The sequence below is a fragment of the Tarenaya hassleriana genome, unplaced genomic scaffold, assembly GCF_000463585.1.
Source record: "Tarenaya hassleriana unplaced genomic scaffold, ASM46358v1 Cleome1, whole genome shotgun sequence".
Taxonomy (NCBI): Eukaryota; Viridiplantae; Streptophyta; class Magnoliopsida; order Brassicales; family Cleomaceae; genus Tarenaya; species Tarenaya hassleriana.
In genome coordinates, this window is record NW_010960187.1 from 1,993,062 (window position 1) to 2,015,335 (window position 22,274).

Genomic DNA, 22,274 nt, shown 5'->3' on the forward strand with positions numbered 1-22,274 from the left:
CTCTTTCTTCTCACTTCTTACGACCTCGGGCCCTCTCTTCTCGAGACCCCACAGTGACCTCATCCCCTCCTTTCTCACGGCCTCAACTTCGCCTACTTTCTTTCTCGTCATTCCCTGCCTTGTCACAACCTCGCTCCTTCTCCGACCAAGTACCCCCCAGATACCCGAGCTCTCATCACACCCCGGGGTACCCAAATTTCGAATACCCGACTCTCGTGAAACCGAGACCAAGATATGTCATTCAAGAAACAAGAAAACTGAGGGAACAAGGCCGAGGTCGAGTTACGCCAGAAACAAAAGGCATTCAACCCACGCCCACGCAAGGAACTTCTCGGTATAAATATATCAAAGGAGAAACTATTAACTAGAATCCCTTAAAAGCCTCTTTAAAGGCTTCAAACTTCTATAAGGAGAGTGCATCAGAGAGTTTTTATATGTTCACCGGAAGAATGTTCTGAATAACATACCCGGGAGAGAAAGAAGTTTCGAGCTTTGATTTACGCCATGTCCACGCATGTATAAACACCACTATGCCGAGCTGAAAACTTATAGGATGTTCATCTGATTTCAAAGCAGCTCGTTTCAGCAAGAGAATTTAAACGTTTTAGAGCGCCGGATTCTATAAAGATTGTCGATGTAAAGCTTAGAATCAAAGGGCAGGAAAGATAATCATACCTGATGAAAGAACGGAGTCTGGCAACCGAGACTAGCATCCCTGTGTCTGTGTACATATAACAAAATATAGAACAGAACCTCAACAAACTGAAGCAAATATTCTCAAACTTCATCACATACAATGCGGAGGTCAGACAAATCATGAAACAAACTACTAAGTTCTTACAAAACCCATGATTGAAACCAAGGAGCATTCAAATATATGCGTTTACTACATGCATCTAATCCTTTCTCTTGGGCTCAACGTTTTCAGATTACCATGAACAACCGCATTTGAGAGATGTATATAAGTATTGTAACAAGGAATTAACAAAAAGAAAAGAGCAAACACTTGCAGTAGTATCAGAGCTGAGATCAAACATCTTGTCTTGGAGCGCTTCCTATTAAACGTACTGAGAAAACAATCTTTGGTGACCCTCAAAAGAGCCTTAAAGCTCCGTCCTTTCACCCATTTCAAAGCTCAAACTCGTCATCCCTAAGTGCCAACGCAGCGGCCTCTTCTTCTTCTTCGTCGAGAGCAAAGTATTCGTTCTTCTCCTCTGGCCTAAACATATAGAACATCACCATATAGAACGCAAGACTAACTGCCTCCTCTGCAGCATAGCTCACCCATTGATACTTGTAAGCTGCAATGGTCTTAAGGGCAAACACCACAATCCTCGTGAAGTAGAGATACCCGATCACAACGATATAGAATTGCCTGAACAAAGTTAGCTTAGCTAAGTTCTTGGCGGCTTTACCATCAGTTTTGGATGTCTCCCTCAAGGATCTGATCGACCAAACGATGGGGAAGATAATGGCGCAGCAACAGATTATGTCGACGAGCAAGAACACTTGGTTCCATGTGACCCAGTCCTTGATAAATGGTCCGGTTTCTCCAATCACAATCGAAGCAATGTTGGCTAGAACCTGAAGTGGGATCACGATTATCAACACATTCTTCTCCTTTTCCTGCAAGAATGGCTTCAAAAACGACCAACCGGTTCCGATCAAGATGATCACGGTGAAGAGCAGAACCACACGAATGAACTGGAAGATGTAGAACAAGATATCCCATCCATGTGGAGTTCCCGTGCTCTTGACGTAGTGCTTGTCCTCAGCCGCACAGATCAGATTCAGCGATTTGATCAGAAGAAGACCAGCCATGAGAAGATGGATCCGGTGAACCACACGCTTGTTGGTCCAACAAGAATAGCTCCAGAAACCTACGAAGGCGGTGTAGCATAGGAAGAAGAGGAAATACAGAGACGGCAACTGGGTCAACCCTGCGGGCAAGTAATCCTTAGATCCGTTCGGATCCTTGTTGTACATCTCGGTCCGAACCGCCATGGAAACCTTGGTCTCCGGAGCGCAATTCGCGAAGAACAGAGAGTACTCGTTCGGCGAGGTGACTGGGTAAGACTGGTTGAAGCCCGAATTCGGCGGCGGTGAGAGATCTCTGAAGTTGAAGAGATAGAGCACGTAGTGCGAATCGAGGACGCAGAATCTAGGGTTCTGCTGGATCTCAAGGAGGACCTGGAGCAGCGCCTCCTCGGAGAGGAGGAAGAACCCTAGACGAGACGGATCCGGGTTCGGGTCGGCGGGAGATGATACGACGGACACGGAGGAGACGGTGACGGTGACGTGGCCCGTGTGCGTGAATCCGAACTTCTCGAAGAGGATCATCGGACGGGCGTCGTCGGAGATGACAAGGGCCTTGATCTCCGCCGCGCACGGAGGAACGCCGGCGAGGAATGCGGCGGTGAGGAGGAAGAGGAGGAGAACGCCGGAGAAGGGTATTTTCACCATTTTAGGTCGTCGGAGATTTGACGGGACAGATCCACGAAGCAATTAATGGGTGCAGAGACGAAGAGAGATCTGAATACACTTTAATCAGATCTGGGAGTGAGCTTTTAATTACGACGTCGTTTCGAGGATTCATTCGTAAAATACAGGCGGATTTAGGGCGGGGTTAATTAATACATTTATTTTTATATCCACATTCACTTAATTCTCTCAGTACACTGATATATTCTAATATTTGTGTTTTGGCCCCAATTGTTGGCCTTATTGTTGTAAGTTCCCCATTTCTTTTTATTGTTACTTTTTTCCCCGTAAGCGTTGTCTAAGATCCTTTGCTTGAATCCTTAATAAGCTCTTTAACTGTATTTTTTTTTACATGTTTTGATTAATTTCCGCATGATTAGTGTTTAAGTCAAAGTATTTATTTTCATGATTTGGAATTTGTGACGCGACTTTTCGCTATTGATATCTAATATCTTATATACGTGATTGGGGTTCGTTTATGTACGTTTTATAAAAAAAAATAAGTATTTGGTTTTATAGTTAATCTGGTTTGGTTCGGTGTTCGATTTCTTTTTTTTTTTTAATAAAAATATTCATTAAACTTTAGTTTTTAATTATTATTTAATTCGATTTGGGTAAATTTTTTATTTAGAGAAATTATAATATTATTTTTGTTGGGAGGAACTCAATGATTGAGCAAAGAGAGAGCCCTCGCTTTTTTTACGTACTTGGGGGGTGTGTACGATTTGAGTTCCACTCCAACAAAAATAATTTTAAGAATGAAACCGAAAAGAAAATCTTACAAAATAAAATAATTGAAATATTGATGGTAAATTAATCGTAATTTTCTAAATTTAAAAAAAAAAGACAAAAACGTACACGTTTATTGATTTTCTAACCAATTTTGAAAAAAAAAATCAGAATATAGTATCGATACTGTAAAATATATCAGTCAATATCCGACAACAACATAATTTTTTTCTCTAAACTATCGGAAACATAATTATAATTTTAATTATAATTTTAATTATTTGGGTTAAATATGGGATAGGAATATCAATCGGATCGGTCCGATCCGAACCACACTTGGTTCGAGGGGTTCGAATTCGTGTTCGGGACTACAAAACCAAGTTCGAAACCCGGACTTCTAATTTTTGGCTTTGGATCGGGTTAGATCGAATTGGACCGACTCGCTAAATTCTTTTATAATTTTATTTTTTGTCTTTTTTCAATTATTTTTAAAAAAAATATTGAGTTTTCGAATCCGATCCAAATACTCAATTTTTTTTCGGACCGAAAAATTTAGACTCAAAACCCGATATTTTTTGGGTGGATTCGAACCGAGTTCCGGACCTAAATTGACACAATGGGGTTATGTATGTTGTTGTGTCTCAAAAAGAAACGAAACAGAAAGAGGGACAGAAGAAGAAAAAGGAAGAGTAAGTTTATAAGGAAAAGGTTTCTATAAAAAGCTTATCCTCTTCGCAATCATTACTCTTTTGAGGATAACACTTTGTTAAATTTAAATTAAAACTTTTTTTAAAAATTGTAAAATTAAAACTTATTAGCATGAGTTATAGATTATTTGGTTTGATTAATGTTAAATTATTTTCCAATACACCAGAAAGATGTTTCATAACGCTAATTATGTAAAAGTAATATTAGTTCATACCAGCATCTAATCATTGTATTTATTTTCCAACCGAATTTCAATTCCTATAAAATAAATAAATAAATATCGCAAGTCTTTTTCGATTATTGCTTTTTAAAACAAGTTTGCAATGTGACGACTGGTGAAATATCCATCAAATCACAATTGACTCATTATTATTATTATTGTTGTTGTTGTTGTTAAATAAAATATAAGTGGAATCCACCCGAATCTTTGACCCGAGCCTTCTATGTCTAGTGATTTATTTCTAAATCTTGTTTAATTCGTTAAATTTAAGATTTACTAAAAAAACTAAAAACAATAAAATAATAAAAATGATTACAAAAACTGCATCACAACAAAATGATGAAAACTTATGTCATAAACAAAAAATGACAAAATAATAATAAAAATAATATTTTTTATACGAATTTAACCAAATATGATGTATTTTTAATTTGGCAAAAAAATTATACTTAAATTCAAAAATTTTCAAATACCTATAAAAATTGTTAAAATTAACAATAATTATATATATAATTATTATTTTTATTAAAATTTTTGGGATTGGATTAACTAATACACTAGTTAACTACTATACACGTCAGCGTATTAGTTAATAGAATCTAAAAAAAGTTATCGAAAATGATGATTATATATATATAATTACTATTAATTTTAATGAATCATGTAGATATCAAGAAATTTTGAATTAGAATAAATTTTTTTATCATTTAAAAATATGTATATTAAAATATCATATTTGACTAAATTCATGTTGAAAAATGCCATTTTCTCGTATAATAACAAGAACAAATATATATATATATATATGTTTTGCAATAAAGCATATTTTTCAATTTATTTTATACTCAATTAAATTTTGTTAGTTTAAGTTTTAAAACATTATATTCAATTAGATTGAAGCTGACATCACATTAAATTCAAAATTATCCAAAGGTCCATCACATGATACGTGTCAAAAATCTTCATCCAGAGACGCCACGGAACAACCTGTTAAATGCAACTCCCTCAATTTTATGTTTCTTTCATTTTTGTCCCACTTCTTTCGATTTACCACTCAATTCATTTCTTTCAAACTGATTTCAAGTCATATGAAAATCTGATAATTTTTTTTGGTTAACTAGAAAATCTGATAATTGCGTAACAGAAAGGACTGCAATCATAGTGTGTGTGTGTAAGCAATGTGTAGAAATATTTAAAATATAAAAGCAATGGAAAACTTTAGGATAGTGATATTAAATAAATCGAAGGCCGAAGGAAAATCTTTTTAAAATATTACACAATTGGGCCCGGGTCGGACATTTTCCTTTTCAAAACCAGAATAATTATTTAATTGTTCATGCAAATCGAAGAAGGCAGTGCTATTATCCATTAAATAAAAAAAAATGAATTAATTAATTAATGGGGGCCGAGAGGAAAGGGAAACAGGCTCACTTTAAAAGACGCTCTTTGCCTCCCCCCAAACCAACCCCATGAGCTCTTCTCAGTCCCCAAAACTCACATCTAACCACAGAGATTCAGAGATATACACACATATACATACACACACATAAGATATATATATACAGATACAGTCACTTGCATATATATATATATATGGGTTTGCATGAGATGGAAACGACAAAACTCTTTCCCTCCCCCCAAACCAACCCCATGAGCTCTTCGCAGTCCCCAAAACTCACATCTAACCACAGAGATTCAGAGATATACACACATATACATACACACACATAAGATATATATATACAGATACAGTCACTTGCATATATATATATATATGGGTTTGCATGAGATGGAAACGACAAAACAAGTTGAGGCCAACAATGGAGATGATGAGTACATAGATATGGAGGTGTGTTGCTCTTCTTCTTCTTCTTCTTCTTCTTCTTCTGGGTTTATAAGCTTCGCCGTGAACTCGCCGCCGCACTGCCGAGAGTTCGAGTTCCAAATGTGCTCCTCCGCCGCGATCTCCGGCGAACCCACCACTTCGCCGGCGGACGAGCTCTTCTACAAGGGCCAACTCCTCCCTCTTCACCTCCCTCCCCGCCTCCAAATGGTCCAGAAGCTCCTCGAATCCTCCGCCACCGCCGCCGGACCTCCCTCCTCCGCCGCCGCCGGAGATGCATCTGTTTCTCCGCTAGCTGTCGTCTCACAATACGAGTCCCGGAGACTGAGCGGTAGCGAGATCTTGATAAACCCAGACGAGAATTTCTTCGAAATCTCCATGGAGCTGAAGAGTTTCGTCGCGAGCGAGAATCCAAGAAGCAGATGGAGCAGAAAGACGAAGCAATCGTCATTGACTCAGAAGCTCAAGGCCTCAACCGCCTACATCAGGAGCTTGTTCTTCTCGAGACCCGGCTGCTCCGACTCAGAAATCGATCCAAAATCGAATCTTGGAGGCTCCAAGCCCTCGAAATCGTCGAGGAAGAGAAACCCATTTGCCAAAATCGAATCTTTGGACGAATATTCCGTAAATCAGGGCTCTAACAAAAACATCGGCAATCACAGGAGATCGTTCTCGGGTGTGATTCAGAGGAAGTGTTCGTCGTCTGGCGGTTCTTCGAGTTCGTCGTTGTCGTCTTCGTTTAGCTTCCGATCGAGCGGGTCGCTGGATCTGCAGGTTCTGATGAGAAGCAGCAGCGCGAGTTCAGAGACGGATAACTCCATTGAAGGAGCGATTGCGCATTGTAAGCAGTCGTTTAGCCCAAGAAAGAGCAATGCGAGTGAAGCTGAGTTCTGTTCCTCGTGATCAAGAGATTTCCAGCATTTGAAGGATCTGCCATTTCTCTGATTCCAAAAGACAGAAGAAGAATCACAAAGAAAGGCCCTAGTGAAAAGGGGTCTTTCTTTTCTCTTCTTTTTCTGAAATGTTCTGATTTGGGGTTTCGTTTTCTTTGTTGGAGCTTAGTGGGTGATGGTAATGGTAATGTTGATTCTGCTCGCTAAGATGCACGAATTGTAGAGGTGTTTTTAATGCTTTTAGAATACAAAAACCCAAAAAAAAAAATTATAATAAAAATTTTATATTCTTAAAAATTCGAAAAAACATTTTACTAAAAAAATCAATTAAAAATTCCATTTTTTGGATTTATAAATATTAAAAGACAACAACAAAAAACTCAAAATAAAAATTATACCATTCATAGTATAAATCTCCTTAGGAAGACACTCATCTCAATCGCTAAATAGGTAGGATTAGGGAACATGTTCAATATATTAGTAAACCATCAAATATTTTTTTTTTCTAAAATGTGAAATTTCTAGACCGAAATTCACCATAAAGGCTAAATCCTAAACATGAAATAGAATATGAAAATATGTTTGAGTGTATGAAAATCGAAAAATGGGGTTTTTGAGTGCACCCACATGAGAAAGCAAACTGACTTAGTGAAAGGGGACATCACATCAAAGCAAGTGAGACCCCCCTAATAATAATAATAATAATAATTCCAAGTTGAATGTCAAACCAACAAGTCTTTTTGTAATCATAATCATATACATGCCATGCAAATTTATTAAAATAAAATGTGCACAAAAATGTAATTTTATCTAATGGCTTTTCAAAATTAATTTATCAAAGCAAAAAAAAAATAAAAAAGAGAGTGGAAAACAATGGAGTTCCTATTCCCAAAACTAACCCAACACACATGTACAATAATAATAATAATAATAATAATAATAATTATTATTATTATTATTGTTATTATTATTATTATTATTACTATTATTATTATTATTATTATTATGGAAGACCAAATCTTGTGGAAAATCCTAGGAGAAGCATGATGATTTCCACAACTGCATGAAAGTTTAGGTTAAGTCCTTAAATTGTACTTAGCTAATGATTAAAGAAAATCGTAATGATTATGACCACATGGTTTAATTAACTATGCTGCACTCGTCTCCAAAGAACGTGGAGAACTTTCTTTAAAAAACAAAATGGTCTAACGCTAAATCAATAACACGATCTCGTATCATATATATGTCGGTCCAATCTAGCTAATCGAATTTTATTATTTGATCAAACTTATAACAATGATGCAATCCATGTGTGTGTTTGTGTCTTTGATAAAAGAGCAGTATGATGCATTTCTCATGGTAGTCTAAGGTGAAGGTATAATCGTTTTAAGGTTTGAAATTATTATCTACAAATCCGTAAAGATAATAATATCCGACTGAATCGAACTGATTAAAATTAAATAATATTTTATTATAAATTCTTCAAATCCTAAATAATTAAATATGAATAAATCGATCCAACCGTTTATCCACCCATTTACCGGCGATTAATACATAATATATATGAAAAATGTATTATTTTCTGAAAATATTTTATTCTCATTAGATTATTTTTGTAGTTGGATTTGGATTCGGAAGAAAATATATACCCATCAAATACTCGGTTCATTTCGATTTTTGATATTTCATGAAGGAATCGAATCACATGAACATTTGCAATCTTTATTATTATTAATTTTTAATAATAAAATAAAATTGTAACAGTGTATTTGGAATATTTGGATTGATACAACATTGACCGTAAAATTAAAAATGAATAATATGTATTGGCTGCATCTGCATCAAAATCACATGCACACATTTAAATACATTAAAAATACATCAATCAATCAATCAAGTGTTTTTTTTTTTTGTATTATTCAGCATCATTTTATGATTTCATATATACCAACCATGAAAATGCAATCTTTGAATAATGAAATTGCACGTATTGTTCGCGCGTGTGTGTATATATATCATACTGTCCGAAAATAAAACTGTGTTCCTACAGGGAACTATTTAGATGATTCCTTTCGTATATTTTATTCTAAGTTATATAATACAAAATCACGTTGAACCAAAAAAAAAAACTATTTAGATGAACTGCACCTCGACCAAAATTCAATTTTTTATGGGTGGATGTTTCGGTATGGTTCCTCGTAACCAAATCGTACCAAACCGAAAAATACGTCAATGTATTCGAACCGAGTCGTCCAAAATTTTTAAACGATATTTTTTTAGAAACAAAATTTTCTGGAATCAAACCGAATTTTATAAAATCTTTTTTTAAAACAACAACCAAATCAAATCGAATTGAAACCGAATCCGAACCGAATATGAAATTATAACGAATTGATATATATTTTTGTAGAACTAAAAAAACGGAACTGAATTCGAAGCGAATATTGAAACGTTCATCTCTAATTCATGATTAGTCTGCTAATAAAAAGTAAGGATAAAAAAATACTTTTTTTTTATAAAAGACGTAAATTTGGGTAATGGATAATATATATATATATATATTTTTTGAATCGTTTTTCATGCGATCATCGCAAATTCTGATACGAAAACGAGTATAGTAAAAGATAGAAGAGACACGCCTAAGAATTCGGATCGAATTACCGGAAGACGCAATTCCTAGAAAAATATTAAGTTTGCAGATATATTTCATCGATTTTGATTGAAGCAAAAAAAAATATTTTTTAATTTTAAAAAATGTAATATTATAGGTTATACGTATGTTATAATTAGATGCGAACCGTCAGAAGGACAAAAGCGAGAAGCTCTGTTGTCTCCGTGTCTTGGGCCCCACACTTCGGATTTGGCCGACTAGTTTAATTACTTTTGATTAGGGCTGCTCATTTCGGAATTGGCTTCAATTATATTTGGTTATTTCGATTATAGAAAAACTATAACTATTTAGTTTTTATATAAATTTTGGTTTAGTTCGATGATTCAGTTATTTTTCGATTCGGATTCGGTTCGATTTCGGTAAAAAGTTTTATTTTTTCAAAATAAATTTCGGTTTTTTCGATTATTTTTTTTCGGTTTGGTTCGATTCTGTTTTGGTTTTTTCGGGTTTAAGAAAATCATAATCGTTCGAATTTGATATCGAATTTGGTTCGGATATGATTATATTTTATTTGATTCGATTCAATTCGATTATTCGGTTAATAACCGAAATGACCAACCCACTTTCGAAAGTTTTGGTTTTATCTCTTCAAAATCCCCATAACTCATCATCTCTCTTTCACATTACTCTTCTTTTTAATTTCTCTCTCCTTTTTTATTATTTTATTTTGAAAAATATTTTGATGCACAGATATTAAAGGATATAGTTTGAAACAATGTTTTTTTTAATTAAACAAAAACCCCAATAATTAGATCATAAAATTTGCCGTAATTTTAAATTATTTACCTCGTTGTTAGCTCTCTAGTATAGTTTATTTATGACTCATAAAAACATAGAATTCATATGAGATTTACATCTTACAAATATCAATAGGGAATATCCAAACCGTGAAATCATCATCATCATCATCATCATCATCATCATCATCATCATCATCATCATCATCATAATCTATTACGTGACTCAAACTCTGAGACAAGGTGACAAAAGTGAGAAAGGGCTTCAAGTACTTAGAATACACCAAGAAAACTTGTCTCCTCGAAACTGTGTTTTGAAGGATACATCCCTCGTCATCATCATAATCTATTACGTGACTCAAACTCTGAGACAAGGTGACAAAAGTGAGAAAGGGCTTCAAGTACTTAGAATACACCAAGAAAACTTGTCTCCTCGAAACTGTGTTTTGAAGGATACATCCAAATTTTCACTGTTCTCACAAATCTGACTCTCCGAGAATGGTTTTCTTGAAACACTTTCTATAAAAAATCTAAGGAAAAAAATAATGCAAAAGTACAACCGCACTTAATCGATCGAAACAAGATCGATGATCGGATCCCGACATTATGCAAAATCCAACCGATTCGAAAAGAACGTATCACGAGTCGGGGATAAAGCATAGAAGATGAACCTAAAGCTCGAACTCGAAGTAATCCAAGAGGATTGAGTTCTTGGTTTTACCTGTCTTGTCTTCTTCCTCAAGATGTTCCACTGCAGTGGATTGCTCGGCTTCTACTGTTTACCCATTTGCTTTTTGTCCATAGCTCAAAAAACCCAAAATCAAGAAAAGAAGCATAGAATATGGATTATTGCAAAATATATAATCCAACTTATAATAAGTAAAAAACCATATATATTTTTTTAAAAAAACAAACATTTTTATCATTAAAAACCGAATCTAAAATAAACAAAATCTAACTTAAAACCCAAATGAATATAAATTTTTTATGTCGAAAGAACCGAATTCGAATAAAATCGAACGATGAAAAACCGAAATGCCGAATCCTAACGGGAGAGTGAATTAGGGTTCAGGACTAACGGTAACGGTAAAGCCTTGTGAGCTCAATGGGCTTTTTATGGGCCGTTATTGGGTTCCTTCTATTGTCGCAATTTAATAAATGAGAGGTCGGAAACTATCGCAAATATTGCCGTATTTATTTTGCTGTGAGAAATCCAGCATGTAAATTGATCATTCAAATATAATTGACTTTCATACCAAGAAATCGACATAACTAAAGTAAATAAAAAAATAAAAAATATTATTAAAAATAAAAAAATGGTTAAGTAACGTTGGTATTTTGTAGCATGAAGGCTTCACCGCGTAACTACCATAAGCATCAATATGGGCATTTACTTCTTCTATTGTTTTGGTCGAAGGGAAACATTTCCTCTTCTTCTTCGCCTTGAACCGTGATCTGTACGGATCCAGGCTTCCCTGGAGCGACTGAGTCTCCCGTTTCCCGGCGAAGAGCTCCGACGGAGACGATGAAGCAGCTTCACAAGCAAATGAGCTCGAAGCGCGACGACGAGGCGCTTCCGACGAGCCAATCCACTCCCTACTCTCCGAAGGCGCTAAAGCATCCCAGATCTCTTCCCAGATCCATCAACTACATCTTCCGTGAGCAACGCCTTCTCTTCGTCCTTGTCGGGATCCTGATCGGATCCACCTTCTTCATCGTCCAACCTTCTCTCTCCCGTTTAGGCGCTACTGGCTCAAATTCGCTCGTCACCAGATCCATCCACGACGCCGTCGTAGATTCCTCTTCTTACAAGACGAGTTTCATACCCGGTGGAGGTAAGACGGGTAGGGTTCCTGTCGGAATTAGACGGCGGGGACTGAGGATCGTGGTCACCGGCGGAGCTGGATTTGTCGGAAGCCATCTCGTTGATAAGCTTATTGCGAGGGGAGATGAAGTGATTGTGATTGATAACTTCTTCACGGGGAGGAAGGAGAATTTGGTTCATCTGTTCTCGAACCCTAGATTTGAGCTTATCCGTCACGATGTGGTTGAGCCGATCCTCCTGGAGGTAGATCAGATCTACCACTTAGCTTGCCCAGCATCTCCTGTCCATTACAAGTACAATCCAGTGAAGACTATCATATCCTTTTCCACCAGTTACATTTTATTCATTGTTTTGTCTGGATCGTGCTTTGATTTCTAATTGCCTGTTTCGGTTTCGGATTCGCCGTCTCTGGTTCGGATTTGAATCAGTGACCATTGCTTCCTCTGCAATCAAACTGCATTATCAAATCCAGCTAAGTAATGGTTTGAATTTTTCCTGATGATCTTTCCGATTTTGTGATATTTCCTGATGAAATGCTTGCACTTGGATGATGGGTTTGTCTTTTGGAGATCCTTAATTATGGGTTTACAAGACAAATGTGATGGGCACTCTTAACATGTTGGGTCTTGCAAAGAGAGTTGGTGCCAGATTTCTGCTCACCAGCACGAGTGAAGTCTATGGAGATCCACTTGAGCATCCCCAGAAGGAGACTTATTGGGGAAATGTGAATCCCATTGGTGAGCTGGAGGAATCATCGATGAACTTACGATTCCACGAGATATCATGAGACATTGTCTTCTCCTAAATGGTTGAGATGTTTTTTAGGTGAGAGGAGTTGCTATGATGAAGGAAAGCGCACTGCTGAAACCCTCGCCATGGATTATCACCGCGGTGCAGACGTTGAGGTAACAATCTCTCATGCCACTGCATTAATCTCTTCTCGGGCATCTTCCTTGTGACAATTCTCAGAGTAAGACATAGCATTTGTCGTCTGTTGTTATTTGGTCGATTTGTCATTAATAGCCATTGTTGAGGAGCATGTTAACATTTGATAGTGGAGTTAGCTTTCAGGGCTTCTATCTCTTTGTTGAGCCTAAAATGTGAACGAAAGTTGATATATCCGAGTTTATCAGTGATAAATGTGGGAGGCCCCTCACAACTAATTCGTGTATTCAGGTCAGAATTGCTCGTATCTTCAACACATATGGACCACGGATGTGCCTGGATGATGGGCGTGTCGTTAGTAACTTTGTTGCTCAGGTAGGATCTCTGATCAAGCAAATCTTTTTGCCCATGAGTCCTCTGAAAAGAACTGTCATTAATGGAACTATGGTCTTCCTTCCTTTCTGCAGGCCATTCGCAAACAGCCCATGACTGTTTATGGTGACGGGAAGCAAACTCGAAGCTTCCAATATGTTTCCGACTTGGTAATATCCAGCCTGAACCATTGTTGTTCGATTTCTCTTAGCAATAATGCCTTTGACATAATTAATCACATCTCCTTTCTAATCCTTTTTTTGTGAATGTTAGGTGGATGGACTTGTGGCATTAATGGAAGGAGAGCATGTAGGACCTTTCAATCTGGGCAACCCGGGAGAGTTCACAATGCTTGAGCTTGCAGAGGTTTGCTTCCCATTTTTTAGTCTTTCTCCTTCTTCCCACATCAATGGAAAAAAAAGAGGGAAATAGTTCTAAATTATTTGCTCTTAACAAAAGCTCTAAAACAAATTACCTCCAAGCTCACCAATAAAAAAAGGGGGAAACTTGCGAATTTCATGGATAACTTGAACTCGGTTTTGTTCTTCCTGGAAAAAGGTTCAACACTAACTGATAGTGCAAAAAAGAAAAGAAAAAACATTAGGCTTTCATATGATAACTCTGCTTAGATATCGCTTTGCTGTATACCTGTCCAATTTTTTTCTTGTTGTTGTGAGTTGCATTGGTAGAATGTAAATTGTGGCAGGACATGCGGCTTTTTTTTCTTCTTTTGTCCTAGAGGTGGGTATGATTACCCGAAAATCGGGTATCCGCGGTACTCTCGATATCCAATTTTCGATTATCTGACCTTTCACGGGTATGGATGAGTTTTTTATTGACCATCTAACGGGAAACGTGTACGAGGAATTAAAAATCGGTTATAGACATCTGTGGGTACCCGTGTATATTTGTGAAGGACATATATACCTTTTTGCCTTCGGACACGGATCTAGATACCTTTATTTTTCGGATATGTGGACCTGTTTTTTTAAATAATTTTCTCGGATTTATTCATATCCGCGAATACCTGAAAATGTTTTGTGTTTTCGGTTAATCATACTCAGGTTGTGAAGGAAGTGATAGATACGAGTGCAAGGATAGAGTTCAGACCGAACACAGCGGACGATCCTCACAAGAGGAAGCCAGACATCAGCAAAGCGAAGGAGCTTCTGAACTGGGAGCCGAAGATCTCTTTGCGAGACGGTCTGCCTCTTATGGTCAACGATTTCCGCGACAGAATCTTGAACGGAGACCAAGGCAAAGGTCTGTGATAACTTTTAAACGCACACATTCCATTCTAATTATGTTATGTATAGTTCTCTCTTCCTCAACTTCAGGAGCTCTGCAATTCTTTTCTTTTTTTGTATTAATTGGGCTGTGAATTTTGCTAATGGGGCTATTGGTCCATAGTTTTAATGAGAGAATGCCATATTTTTTTTAATTTGATGGACCATAATTTTGATGCGCGTAACTAATACGCGCTATATCTGCGCGTGGGATCGTTGTTGTTTTGATTCCCCTTGCCATTTCCCATCATCAAGAAACGCAAAGACTCTATGAAATGGGTCGGCGTATGCCTGATGATGATGATGATGATGTTGTTGTTGATGAGCATGCGACTTGTCATTATATGTTGCATTTTAGTAATGAATTTGTAATAAATGTGACTTTCTAGACAAGTAAAGCGTTCTTTTTTTTCTCTACATAGCTACAGCATTACCTCTGCAATGAGTTCATCTGTCAGCATTTTCTCAATCTCTCTACCTATGGCTTCAATGTCATCTCCAAACCTCAGCCACTTCCACTCGTCCAGAACTTTCTCCTCTGCCTCCTCCCCGGATTTCTTCTCGTCTTTATTCACGACCAGATCATATAGAGTTTCTTGGATCCCGTTCATATCCAGACATATCCTCGATGGTTTCACCCGCTTGAATATCTGGAGTATCTCCTCGTTGATCCGGTCGAAAAGGAACTTCCTTTCTATCCTTGTCGAGGGTTTTAGGTCGGAATACTTCTTCTCAAGCTCCTCAAACAAAAATGGATTTACAGGTGAATCGGTAGAGTGCCATCTCGCCATGAAAGTATCAGGGTTTGAGTCACTGAACCTGGAGAAGGTTAGGACATCGGCCAAGTACAACGATTTCCAATCTTGGGGAGATGCCCGGTTGATCATCTTCTCGTTCGTTAGTCTGGATGAGGATGATTCCTCGTGATCTGCATCTTCGTCGCTTGATACAAGCATGGCTCCTGACTCTAGCTTCAGTAGTTGGAGTTGCATCCTCAGCCCTGGAATTTCGACCGAGACCCGTTAATGTCTTTATAACCTTAACATGACATATCTAATAATCCATTCTGTTAGAGCAATGGGACCGATAAAAGTTGAAAGATTACCTTGCAAATCGGCGTGAATACTCTCAAAGCACTCGGAACTGGACGAGAAATCGTCACGGAAAGAGGCTTCAAGAACTGAAACCGGACTTGGTTGATCACCTTCCTTTGTGTTCTCACAAGACTGTAGTTCAGAGACAGAAGACTGATTCACCTCCTGGAACATCATTCAGTATCAAGATATGCCATTACAATAATATATCAACAACCAACGTTTTCGGAAGACAAACTTAAACGTCAGGCTTACTTACAGGGTCAGTTAACGGGGTGGAAGCCGGCAAGTTTGGTGATTCAGAAGACAAGGTGGTCTTGGTATCCTCAAAATTTGAACCATTCTCATTGTCTGAATCTGCGTCTGCTGAGAAACCGGAATGCGCTTTTAAAGCCGGAAGCTTCTGTCCGAAAACCCGGCCATCCATATAAAGGATTTTGTTTGAACTTGAGCAGATGTTGATCTCTGGTGAAGTATTGGATGACAATCGAGATTTGTTATCACTACTGGGTCTCGAATTTCCTATCAGTTTCAACCGTACTTCCCCATAGTGAAAACTCCTCTTAGCTAACCCATTTCGGTTTATTGTCTCCTTAGGTATAACAATCTTGTAATAACTAGAGCTCTCCTGATTCATGATGGTTCCGGGTTTTGCAGAATTTCTTGTGGATGCACCTTTCCAGCCATCCCTACTGCTGATTCCGCTCGGTTCTGGCAAATCAGACTGTCCGATATTGTTCTCGAACCTTTTGCTGAGGCCATTAAAACTTGCCGGTCGAGCTTTCCTATCTGAAATCGCGAGCATTTCAGCCAATGTACTGCTTCTGCACATCTCCCGCCCTTGCTCAGATTTTTGCGCCAGCTTCCACCTCCGTGACATTCTCCTCTTAGCTTCCCTACTCACAGACGATTCAGTTGACCCAGAAGACAAATATCGATTTCTTGTTCTTGCAGCCGACGGCACTAACTCAGATCCACTTGTAGAGTCACTCCCAGAAGAGCTTTCATCCCCTGCATAACCTCTGAATCCTGAAGTCTCAAAGTTCATGGAACCGGCCCTGGCACGGGTTCTCTTCACTTGCCTAGTGACTCTTTTGCCGATTTCTCTGGACTCTCTAGTCTTGTGCCTTGAAAGGCTGACATCTTTATATGCTTTGTGTCTGTCATACGCGTCTGAGTCTCGATTGCTTGTCCATGGAAGCCTGTGATCTGCCCTGAACTCATCAGAAGAACTCTGTGATGAAAGGGTTCTACCGGCATTTCTCGTCTTCCCAAGTTTAGGTTTCATAACAACAATCTCGGTGGGCTGCATCACACTTTTCTCTACAAGCTTCTCCTGTGGTAAGTCAAGTGTATTATCATAAGAAACATGCCTACACACACTGTGACTCTTCCTCGACAATTTTCTATCAAATTCCAGTGTGTTGAGGCTATCCACATGCATTGGGCCTTTGGAAGACTTCAAAGACGGTACCTGGATGCAGTGCGGTTTACGATCTATGCTTTGAAGATCGTGCAAATGTTTAGTGAATAATGAATCCGGATTTTGAAGAAATCTCAATAGGAGGTCCTTGTTAGAGTCTAGATCCTCAAGCGCATCACTGAACTCCTTGGAATGATGGAGTTTCCCATCTGTTGATAGACGCTTAGTCTCCATGAACTTCTGCCGTATAAACGCCATCTCGGCCTCAGTGAGATTAGTATTCCCTCTTCCCCGATACAGATTTCCACCACTTTCCACCCTTGCGTCCAAAACTTCAAAGACATCTCTGAATTCTTGCTCATCCTTTGAGCCCCTCCTGGAAGATCTATCACCATCATATCCATGAGCTTGCTCACATGCTCTCCTCCTGCTTTGATGATTCTCCAGAGATTTGTGCTGTTTGTGGGAAGAACTCTGAGGCGACAGCCCATCGAGCCCCATCAACCTCGCTATAATGCTAGGTGACCTCCTTTTAGATTCATTTTGCTTCGACATTTCTCGCGCCAATAAGCTTTTCATCGGCATTGCGATGATCTTGTGAGGAGATTTCCACCTCAACTACAAAAGCGCAACAATTCCACTACATTTAGGATCAATCTCATCATATTTTCAAAGCAATACATTGCATGTGTGTCTGTGTTGTGAGCATAGATCTCGAAGAATATGCATGCATACATACCGTGCCTTTACCCAAAACGTCACAGCGAGGAGAGCTGGAGTCAGAAGATGACCATGGAGACTTGAGCTTCTGAACCTGTTTCTTTCCCTGAGAAATGGATCGAAACAGGCAGGTCAGTACAAAATTTACAAACTTTTAACACAAGGGTTTAACCCATTTTCTTCAAATTCCCAAAGCAAACTGTAAAATTCACCCAGTCAAGACCCAACTCTGTTCCCCATGGAAACTCCTATTCTTTCTGGGATAGAGGGCTTTTAGGTTTTGGAGTTAGAATCCGATGGAAGATGACTGAATGATTGATTAAAGCAAGCGACTTTTGAGGGAAAGATCATAATTAAGGAGACAAAAGCTAGAATCTTAGCGAAAAATGTGGGAGAGAACATGAAAAAGCGAAGGTTTAGAGCAATCATTGCACGTAAAGTAACATCACAACCCTGATGAAATTAGTTAACCAAAATCAAATCATGACTGGTGACACCACCAAACAAGATGAAGCCCTTGAATTTCTTCTTCTTTTATCATCAAAGCACACGACAAGACATCACACCTTCTACCGACCATTTAACTGCAGTTCCGCACAAGGTAAGAAACGAATACCCCATTGTTTTTTTTTCTTCTTTATATCAAAGCAACAGTTTCGTTTTCTTATCTGCAGGTTTTGTCCAAATGTTAAATTGAGAGAAAACATTTGCTAAGATCGAATCTGTACTCCTAACCGATCAGGGTATATTGATGGCATTACCATCATGTGGATGAAAATTTCAAGCAACCTAAGAAAAATCAGTAGGAGCTTTGTTTGGTTGCTGGGAAAAATTCAGTCTCCAGGAAAACATTTATTACTTTATCAGGAAAAAGTTGGAAACATATATATATATATATATATATATATATATATGTATATATCATTTTCTCGCGTTTTCTCGGCAATCGAACGGAGGAGTACAGGGGGAAAAGGAGCAGGGAAGCAATCCTAACCTTCACGAGAGCTGGGTACTAAGGAAGCAAATCCATCGCGGGAACTCAGATCGGCGAGGCGAAATGCATATTCATATATATATTTTTTTTATTGAATGCATATCTATATATTTCACATATGGGAGAGAAATATTTCACATTCTCTGGAGGAAGGAGGCATGTCGAAGAAGAAATTTTGCATCGGGAATCACGGAAAACTTGCAGGCGCAGAAAAAGTAGAGGATTTCCCGAGAAATCATGATCCAGAATGAAACGAGAACAAGAAATTGCACATGAATCTCTCGCCTACAGCCCTCGGCCACAGGATTAAAAGACAGGGAAAAAACTTCGAGAGATAGAGCAAGTGATCGCACAGAGAGACAGAGAGAGAGAGAGAGAGAGAGGACTGAGAGTAACAGAAGAAAAGCCGTGAGAGAGAGAGAGAGGTGGCTTTGCGGTGATTTCGAAAGTTCAAAAAATGGTAATGTAATTATGTAAATAATTAAAAATACTTTTGTTGAATTGAATATATTAAATATACTTCCGAAAATAATAAAAAAATGGAAACAGAAAGAGGCGAGTGGTGCGTGTCTGTGCTATTCTCGTCCTATGCATCCGTCATGTACGCTGCCACGTGTCTCTGTGTTCGTTTTTTTAATATTTTTTATTTTTTTCGTTCATTATATATTGTATTTATTTTTGTATGTCCCGTAGAGGTAGAGATTTGTAAATAAATTTTCGATTCTAATAATTGTTTTTTTTTGGAATATCATCAACAAATAGGATGAAACTAAACACATGGCGTTACGGTAAATTAAGCGTATAATTTAACTTTGCGAGTGGGAATAAACCGAACCTTTGGAGAAAAAAGTTTAAGAAACAAAGGGCATTTTGATTACTTGTTTAGCTTGAACACTACAACATCGCACAACCAATTGTCAAATCCAAACCCTGAGCCGACCAATTTATCAAATAAAAATGTTTGTACACCCCCACATTACCATTTAAACTTACCAAATAAAAATACAGTTCTGGTATAGATGGTTGAAAAAATGGGATGTTTTTATCACAAATTCGAGGCAGAACATGAAATGAACCAAACCCAGAATACCCGTTTTCGTTCTCCGGTACAGGTTAACCAGAACCAAGAACCAAAAACTCAATTCAGTTCCCGGTTTAGAGAGCCGAGCAAGGTGGTATACCTTCGGTTTAGTCCGGTAATACAGTGATAAACAAGCATTCATACAATCAGTTTTTTTTTTTTTGTGAAATAGATTAGAAATGGAATGATGAGAGTATTGTATTTTTTTTATACTCTGATATTACAAAGAAAAATAAACCGTACAGAGAAAGAGTAAAACAACCAAATGCCAAAATCTAACTTCTATATTCTATATAAAATACAAAACGTTACCGGCCTCTCCGACCGCCGCCTTGTCTACGGCCTTTGCCTCTCCCTCTGAAACCTCCGGGGGATTCTAACCTGCTTCAGACCAAGTGACTGAACGCCTCTCCTCCTGTTTCGATATCCTTCCTCCTCCCTCTTCGCCCTTGTACTTGGCCGAGCTTCTTGCCCGGAACAAAATCTCTCGGGAACCTCCGGGCTGCCCCGACTTTCCTCGAGAGCCTTGATGCGTTCACTGAGAGGAAGAGTGTCTTCTTTCGCTTATGTGTGCCGTTCATCCTTCACTTCGAGCAACCTTCACCGGAAAAACATGATGTTTTTAGGTCCGATAAAAAGAAAACCAATCGTACAGATAAGGAGCGTATAATGACTTTACTTTGGAGCTTTCGATTTCTTGTCTCGCCTCGTCATCTCGTCGTCCGAAGATTCCTCTGATGCGTCGGATTCGCTCTCGCTATCCTCCATTATATAGGAAGATATTATTCCTATAATATTATCATTAATATAGTTATGACTTATCCTATATATTATATCTAGAATATTCTATTGTATTTTGCTATATATTAGGATATAATCTTTCCATGATCAATATAGAAATACATTTCCCTATTACATTACAGGTTCGTAGTGTTCTTAGAACAAAGTCGGCTGCTTCTCCGAAGAAGCGGCAATTGGATGCAAAGGCATATGTATTCTTTTGATTCCTTGATGATTGAAACCCGAAAAATATTTTTGCCATTTAGTCCGAATGATATCGAGCAAGAATACTAGTAAGAACAAATATCGTAATACCGGGTTTTGGAACATTGTTTTGAATCGATTGTCTTCAAAAACCTCCTTAGACATTCTGGGCCTCTCTTTCTTCGATATTCGTATCATCGTCATCATCAATGCCTTTTGGTTCGTGTTTGGTTCCTTTCTCGTGGAGGATGGTGGCTGCAAGTTCGCGGTTAATCCTTCTCTTCTTCTGCGGTAAAAATACAAGACAACACACAATGAATGATAACGAATCGTTCAGGGGATGATAACGGCCCGATATCAAGATAGAAAAATACTGACCGTAATTCTCTGGCTACGTTCGGCTTCTAGTTTCTCTTCTTCTTCTGTTCCAGGTAAGATTCGTACGCAAAAGGATCGACCACTATCACGACCGTAACTGGATATCTTAAAATTTATGGAATCTTGAAAAGGAACAACATGAAAAGAAATTACTGTTTTTTTTATGAAGGTGATTTGTATTACTCTAACAAAAACAAAAAATTACAACCAGTCTATAATTGTATACAAGAGGAACCCATGAGTAGATGGTCAGAATAGAAACATAGCTATCGAAAAATAGAGGCATAGTGTTTATGGAGGTCTTAAATAATGGGTGAGATAGTACCAATCTGCTAGCAGAGATGAGGTTGCAGCTGTGGGATTTCTCTTGACTGACAAGAGCATGTCGCGCATAATACGGTCGACTTTCCAACGCAGGTGGGGTGCGGTGCGGCTCGTACCTCGGAAAATTTTGTAATTCCTTTCCTTCCATATTTCATATACAGAAATCTGGAGTAATAGCTTGACAATTGTATTCCTTCTCCTGGTGTTGTCATTTGTCGGGCTGTTGAACCACCCACCATTTTCGTCGTGTTCAACGGAACTTTAGGCCAGCATAATGCCGCAAAGTGACTCCAAACATCGTAGGCATAGCTGCACTCAAAAAATAAATGGTGGTGCGATTCAACAGACGAGTTACACAACCTGCAATTCGTGTCCGATGTCACGATCCCCAACGCTGAAGTCGGTCTTTCGTCGGCAACCGTTGATGCATCACTTGCCAAAGGAGAAAAGCATATGTAGGGACACTGACCGAGAACCAAACAAGAGGATGTCATGGAATAGTTCCTTGAATTAGCCTAAGCTGATTCCAGGTTCTAGAGGAAGAGAAGTATGACCTGTAATCATCCACTTTGTATGTCCATAGGGCTTGGTCAGGTTGATTTGCAGATGATGGGGATTGGATCGTT

At 38.2% G+C, this 22,274-nt stretch overlaps 4 protein-coding genes across 6 annotated transcripts; 2 read left to right on the plus strand and 2 right to left on the minus strand.

Moving 5' to 3' along the window:
- Positions 1-740: 740 nt before the first annotated feature.
- Positions 741-2,575, minus strand: LOC104805384 (protein GPR107-like). The gene has a single exon (XM_010529946.1). The coding sequence runs from the start codon at positions 2,461-2,463 to the stop codon at positions 1,129-1,131; it is 1,335 nt and encodes a 444-aa protein (XP_010528248.1). The 5' UTR covers positions 2,464-2,575; the 3' UTR covers positions 741-1,128.
- Positions 2,576-5,617: 3,042 nt separating this feature from the next.
- LOC104805394 (probable membrane-associated kinase regulator 3) lies at positions 5,618-7,117 on the plus strand. Its single transcript, XM_010529957.1, has 2 exons — positions 5,618-5,731; positions 5,913-7,117. The coding sequence occupies exon 2, from the start codon at positions 5,913-5,915 to the stop codon at positions 6,882-6,884; it is 972 nt and encodes a 323-aa protein (XP_010528259.1). The 5' UTR covers positions 5,618-5,731; the 3' UTR covers positions 6,885-7,117.
- Positions 7,118-11,637: 4,520 nt separating this feature from the next.
- LOC104805404 (UDP-glucuronic acid decarboxylase 1-like) lies at positions 11,638-14,805 on the plus strand. Its single transcript, XM_010529967.1, has 7 exons — positions 11,638-12,422; positions 12,697-12,844; positions 12,933-13,012; positions 13,284-13,367; positions 13,460-13,534; positions 13,638-13,730; positions 14,429-14,805. The coding sequence occupies exons 1-7, from the start codon at positions 11,808-11,810 to the stop codon at positions 14,633-14,635; spliced, it is 1,302 nt and encodes a 433-aa protein (XP_010528269.1). The 5' UTR covers positions 11,638-11,807; the 3' UTR covers positions 14,636-14,805.
- A 179-nt stretch (positions 14,806-14,984) lies between these two features.
- On the minus strand, positions 14,985-19,360 carry LOC104805416. Of its 3 annotated transcripts, XM_010529994.1 has the most exons (6): positions 18,882-19,360; positions 17,907-17,993; positions 17,219-17,785; positions 16,004-17,080; positions 15,756-15,909; positions 14,985-15,650 (listed from the first exon to the last, which is right to left on the minus strand). In XM_010529994.1, the coding sequence occupies exons 3-6, from the start codon at positions 17,750-17,752 to the stop codon at positions 15,073-15,075; spliced, it is 2,343 nt and encodes a 780-aa protein (XP_010528296.1). In that variant the 5' UTR covers positions 17,753-17,785; positions 17,907-17,993; positions 18,882-19,360; the 3' UTR covers positions 14,985-15,072. The 3 variants fall into 3 exon arrangements, with proteins under 3 accessions (XP_010528296.1, XP_010528279.1, XP_010528288.1); XM_010529977.1 differs by having other exon boundaries at positions 16,004-17,785; XM_010529986.1 differs by lacking the exon at positions 18,882-19,360 and adding an exon at positions 18,100-18,188 and having other exon boundaries at positions 16,004-17,785.
- Positions 19,361-22,274: the final 2,914 nt, after the last annotated feature.